Source organism: Oryzias melastigma, linkage group LG12 (genome assembly GCF_002922805.2).
Source record: "Oryzias melastigma strain HK-1 linkage group LG12, ASM292280v2, whole genome shotgun sequence".
Lineage (NCBI taxonomy): Eukaryota > Metazoa > Chordata > Actinopteri > Beloniformes > Adrianichthyidae > Oryzias > Oryzias melastigma.
In genome coordinates this window covers 26,676,502-26,682,520 of record NC_050523.1, presented here as the reverse complement: position 1 = coordinate 26,682,520, position 6,019 = coordinate 26,676,502, and the positions used below count along the sequence as shown (strand labels likewise).

Here is a 6,019-nt window from a genome sequence, read left to right as displayed (position 1 = left end):
TGCTGCCCCCTGCTGGTGATCTGAAAGTTGTGTTGCAGATAAACTCAGTGAAGTTTTTAAAAATAAAAGATTACGGTTAAATAAACTACTGAACAGTTTTAGGATTTTTTTTCCAGATTTAGGATGGAATCAGAACCCGCCCTGATTACAGATGAGGACGTTTCTCAGAGATGAATCCAAACGGTTCAGCCTGTGAACATGAGATCCGCTACAGTCCGGCGAGCAGGAGTGAAGAGGCGGCAGGCCGTACTCGAGTACAGTGACTGATTTTAATGTTTGATAAACAACTATAGAAAACAGCTGATAAAAATTCATGCACTCTCAGTGTAAATTCATCTGGAAATATAGAGTATGTACAGGTGTGAACCACAGCAGCCACTTCATTCAGGTCTGCGGCTCACATACTTGGCTGCATAGAAACATCATTATTGCCTACATGGAAAATCAAAAGAAATGAAAACAATGTAAAAAGTCGACTTTGATTCTGCTGAGGAGGAGCGGGCCGGTTCTGACCCGCACACGTGACAGTCAGCACAGACCACCGGAGTTCCCTTTAAATTACATTCTGACAGCGATCACCAGGAAACTCGGAGAACCACAAAAGCCTGAGTTGAGAGGAGAAGTCTTCAGAAATCCAAGAGCCTGAGAAGAAATCCACTGATTGAATATTTTACAAAAGAACATTTACAACATCGTCTTCTGAGACATGATCGGACCGGGGAGTCCCGGTCAGCTTCTGTACATCAATACGCTCTTAAATAAAGACAGAGGAGCTGCTGAGGAAATGCTGGGAATGAGGTACTTCAGCTGCTGGGCCTGAGTCCAGCCTGGATCCGTCCAGAACCTTTGTGACGGAGTCGACACACAGCAAACGGGACGCACGGCGAGGACAGACCAGAACAGGATCCAGTGTGGCGGTTGGAACTGAGGCAGCATTCAGGGTCTGAGTCCGATTCAAGCGTCAGGAAAACGTTACCCGCGTAACAAAACCCGTCCGTACCGCCTCTGCTGTGTTCGTCGCGGCGCCGCCGCCGCGCGCACGGCCGCTGTAAGGCATTTCCTGTGCTTCTGAGTCCGAGGCTGCTGCTGGCAGAGCCGCGCAGCTCCTGCTATGTCTTGCGGCTGCTCCAGATCTGCTCCGGTGTGCTCCGGTGGTCCGACGAGTAATCGAACGGCGAGCGGTGGCCCATGGGGGAGCGGGAGTCGTAGGGAGAGCGGGTCCCGCTGGCCGAGGCCCGCTGCTCCGCCTGCCAGTCCGAGTGGTAGCGCTGCGAAGGGTAGTGGTCCGAGTGCGAGCCGTCCTTCAGGTCCAGCCGGTGGTCTCTGCCGGAGCGCGAGTCCTCCATCTTCCTGTGTTTGCCTTCACTGTAATACCTGAACACAGGAAGTGAGTCAGCACCAACACAACATTCTGATGACCATTCTATTCAGATCCGTCCATAACGTCAAAGAAGAGTTTGCTATAAACGATAGATTTCCAAGGTAATCTATTATTGCATGTTTGGCATATCGACATCGTGTCCTGTGAATCGCATCGTTCATGAGTTACCCTGAGATTCCAGCCCTATTTAAAAGTATCTGAATTTAAGTCTGAAGCAATTAGAGTCCCACTCTGGTGAAAATAGTCTTAACATGTTATTATTGTATTTTTCTGAAAAAAATGAGTTTAAAATAGCATTTGTGAGCATTTCTTTTTCAAATTGTTGTGAATTAGGAGCAGATGAAAGAATGCTGTTAGACAAAGATCAAATTTGTGACATAAAAACCTCCCTGTTCCGTTCCATTCTGAGTAAAGACGTAATGATTCTTTAGGAATCGTTAAAAACTGATTCAAACTCGTCAACATGTTCATTGTTGCAGAAAAAAAAATAATTAAAAAAATCAGTTCATCTCAGCCTGAAACTGAATGTAGAAATGCAGAGATGACATTTCTTCATGCAGACTCGCTGTGAGAGTTTTGGTCTCGCCGACTCAAATAATGAAAAAAAGTACATTTTTGTTCAACTTTACTACACTCTGACTCTATATAATATAAAGTATCGACTAATCGACTATTAAATTAGGTGCCGACTATTTCAAAATTCAATAAGTCGACTAAAGGTGCATTCACACTGAACGCAATTCATGCAGTGAATTCCCAACTCGCCGCTTGTCAAAATTGTGTTCCTGAGGCCACATGTGGGAGGAGCTACCAGCTGTGACTGGAGTTCTCACTTAGAATGAATGGAAGATGCAGATGATGTGGAGAAATAAATCAGGTTCATCTATTGAGAGTTCTACAAAAACATCAGTAATCATGTCGCCATGTTTGATTTTATATGATTAATATTTAAAGATTTTCCCGGTACAGGAGGCTGTGTCTGTATGACAGCCACTTCCACTGTGTTTCTGTAGCTCTGTTTCCATTGCACATTTGCACAAAACTTTATAAAAATTATAGGAATTTGGAAAAAAACAGAGTTTCTCAATGACAGTTACCATTAAATTATAACTATGCGATAAAACACAAACCAACTCATGTGATAAGTCATTAAAAATGGCGATGAGATCAAGTTTATATTTGATTCACTAGAAGGGAGCATTTTGGTGACGTCACAGCAGTGTGGAGTGGAGTGCAGCTAGTCCATTGACAATCTCAGACACACGTAAGAAACATTCTAACAAGCAGCTGGACCTTTTTTCTGCTTGAACAAATCCATTCAAGTTTGTCACATCACTCGCTGTCATCCTTAAAGGAGACCTCTGCGTTTAATTCAGCTGCAGAAGTGCGGCTGCAGATGAAGCGAAGATGAAATCTTGGTGATTTTATGGAGGAGCTGCATGATTCCATATGCTACACAGCTTATAATGAGCTGTGTTTTTATTGGACCTCTCGTGGCGCCGATGTAGCGGTCAGGACAGACACTTCCTACCGAGAAGCGTGTTTAATTCGAAAAAACTGTTTCCATTGCAGTTTTGTGAAAAATCTCTATCTTGATACCACCTCCTCTAAGCACAAAAACTTTTTTTTGATAAATGGGAGTTCTTTCTAAATTGTGGTGTTTCCATCAAGATAATTAATTATTGAAAATCCAATTTGATACATTTCAGAGTTGATGGAAACACAGCATGTGTCTCTGTGGCTGAGCTTGAGGGCTCGTATTCATCCGAGGGGGAAAATAACATTTTTCTATATTTTGATGTCTCGATGAGACCCGAGCTGGCAGCCCCCGCAGCGCCTCTCTCTCTCTCTGCCGGCATATCGAGCGAGTGTGTTCCGCCGCTGGAGCGAAAGCCACCTTCAGCCAAACTAGCCGGATGAGCTCTGAGAACCTGCGAGTCAAACAGCTAAAGGAAAAAGTTCTGGACAAAATATCTCGCTTTGGATTAATATTCCACCCGCTGATCGAGTCACTCAAACGTCCCGTGCCCAAAGCTGAGTTCCTGATTGGCTGATGCGACGCAGCTACGTGTCAAACTTCAGGTATTGACATCTTGGCTAATTTGTGCCGTACATCTGATAGCTCTGATATTGATCCCCACTAATGTTAGCTTGGGGCTGTAAGCTAGTGGGGAAGCATGTGAACAGAGAGCTCTCAGCAACAGAAAGGGGAGGCGGGTTTGCTCCATGCAAACTGTCCCGCCCACAACCATCAAGGGAATTTCTGATGAAATTATGTCCTAGAAAACAAGTTTTTCTTTTAAATTTGAGATAAAAACAGCAAAATCGTAACTGAAGCTCCAGTGTTTGTGTTCTTTGATGTACTGGAACTTTTCAACCATTAACACGATCATTCCAGCCGCTTGCGTCAGCGGCGCCGCCCCACGCTGCTCACCTGTCTCTGTCCCTGCTGTCTGGTCTGTAGTGGTCTCGGTCTCGGTGGTCTTTGCCGTTGCTGAAGTAGGTGTACGGCCTTTTCCTGGACTCTGTGAGCGAGCTCTTCCGGTGGGACTCGGCGGCGTGCCGCTCCTTGCTGCCGCCGCCGTCGTGGTGGCGGGGAGCCGGCGGGTGCCTGTCCGAGCTGTAGCTGTCTCTGCTGCTGTCGTCGTGGTGCGAGCCGTCCTTCAGCCTCTCCACGTCTGTTAGCAGGGAAAGTGGCGAGTTAGCGCGCGGTTCTGGACGGGTTCTGTGGCTCTGACGGGGGTCGGCTGTACCTGCGTGCTTGAAGCTGTGAGTGTTTGCAGTTCTAGTGTTCTGCTCGGCCGCCTGCAAAGAAAACCATCGAGGGTTACCATGGAGATCAGATCCGCCGACTGTGGCGCCGAGGCGTCACGTACCTGCGCGCTCTCCTGCCTCTTCTTGATGGCGTGCTTATACAGTTTATGCAGCTTTCTGGCATCGAACTCGGTGAACTTGGAGACAAAAATCCACAAGTTTCTGGAAAACAAAGTTCAAACATCAGAGAAAATCTTGGACACATCTTTGTTTTTGTCCGCCGCACTCACTTCCTCCACTGCTTGATCTGCTCTGGGTTGGAGTACTCCTTCAGACACTCGGTGATGTGGTCTCCGATCTTGATCAGGCACTGCCGGGTGTGCTCCAGCTGCTCGCGCTCAGACAGGCCCTTCTCCGGACGGTCCAGCTGCTTCAGCGCCGCCTTCACCGGCCGCATCCTCTCCTTACACTGAAACATTCAGGAGCAGAAATCAGGGTCAGCTTAAAGTAAACGAAAAAAGTTTGAACAGTTTGAAAATAACTGAACACTTGAAATAAATCTTGCGAATGAAACTGTAAAACTGAGGACTGAAAGTGATGACTCAGGAAAAAATGAAAATTAAAAACAGACGCTGTTACTAGTGAATATTTTTTGAAATCGGTAGTTTTTACTTTTATTTTTTTATTTTATTTTTTCACTATTTTTTAATCAAAATTTCAAGATTTATTTCAAGTTTTCAGGGTTTTTTTATTTAAAAAAACGATTTTTTTTCTAATTTTCATTGTTTTGTTTTTTTTAATTTTCAAAACATTTTTTTTCTCCATCATTTTTTTTGTTGAGTTAGGCTCCAGCACCCCCGCGATCCAGAAAGGGATAAAGCGGACAAGTAGATGAATGAATGAATGATATTTCTTTTTGCAAATTTTCACTTTTGCAGGTCAAATAGCTTTTTTTAAACATAATTTAGCATTAACTCAGAGAAGTGCTTTGATAAAAAGAAAAGAAAACAGGCCAAAGTTGAAAACATTTTGCACTGTTTGCTTAACAAACAAAAGTACTACATTTGAGGTCTGTCACGCCTACAGCAAGAGGACTGGATACATCAGCTCTCCCCCATGATCGGTTTCCAAACAGTTGGCCTTTCAGTAAATTAATAAAAGATGGAATCCATACGTCACCACTGAGTTCAATAGCTACACGTTTTTTACAGAGAGCCCAAAAATGACCTAAAAATGAATGTGGCAACATATTAACGCGAGAGTTTTAAATGCAGAAGCCTGAAAGACGTGATGTGATCATGGCATCAGTCTGAGCTCTCCATGAGTGTCTGCTCATTTATTGTATTTTGACTCTTTCTAAATGTTATTTGTCTTTACGGTTTTTATGCTTGTATTGGATTTTGTTTCTAGTTGTATGTTTTTAGGGAGACATCAGTCCAGAGACAGTGGATGAAAAATAACTTTGGCTAACTCTGGTGGATCGAGAGCAATGCTTTTTAATGTGCAACGACAAATAAATAAATAAGCTCCATCTTCCAAGGAGTCAGGAACCATCTGAGATCATTTTCTCAGAAATAAAAAGTAAAATGAGCCCAAACATGAAGGAGGTTCAGCTCAGTGTCCGACTGTAGAAACATAAGTGAAACAGTAAAGCGGCTCGTGTTGACTGTTCCTAACTCGGTTTGTCTCTATCAACAATTCTATCATATCATTCATGCTTTAAGAAAGAAATAAAATCAACTTTCTTAACCCACTGTATCACTTAAAGCAAGAGTGTTGAACTCAATCACACAAGAGGCCAAAATCCAAAACACATCTTAGGTCTCAGGCCGAACAGGATAAACATTCATTGAACACTAAAACTACATTTTAAAACTTTAAAAC

General features: G+C 43.8%; 1 protein-coding gene across 1 annotated transcript in view; it reads right to left on the bottom strand.

The window, feature by feature from the left end:
* Positions 1-250: 250 nt before the first annotated feature.
* The window catches only part of chd1 (chromodomain helicase DNA binding protein 1), a 29,542-nt gene continuing 23,773 nt past the window's right edge, over positions 251-6,019 (bottom strand). The window contains exons 32-36 of the mRNA XM_024261942.2: positions 4,426-4,604; positions 4,258-4,357; positions 4,135-4,186; positions 3,816-4,059; positions 251-1,374 (exon numbers count right to left, since the gene is read on the bottom strand). Coding sequence (XP_024117710.1) covers positions 1,110-1,374; positions 3,816-4,059; positions 4,135-4,186; positions 4,258-4,357; positions 4,426-4,604 — 840 coding nt within the window. The 3' untranslated portion in view covers positions 251-1,109. The remainder of the gene's footprint in view (positions 1,375-3,815; positions 4,060-4,134; positions 4,187-4,257; positions 4,358-4,425; positions 4,605-6,019) is intronic.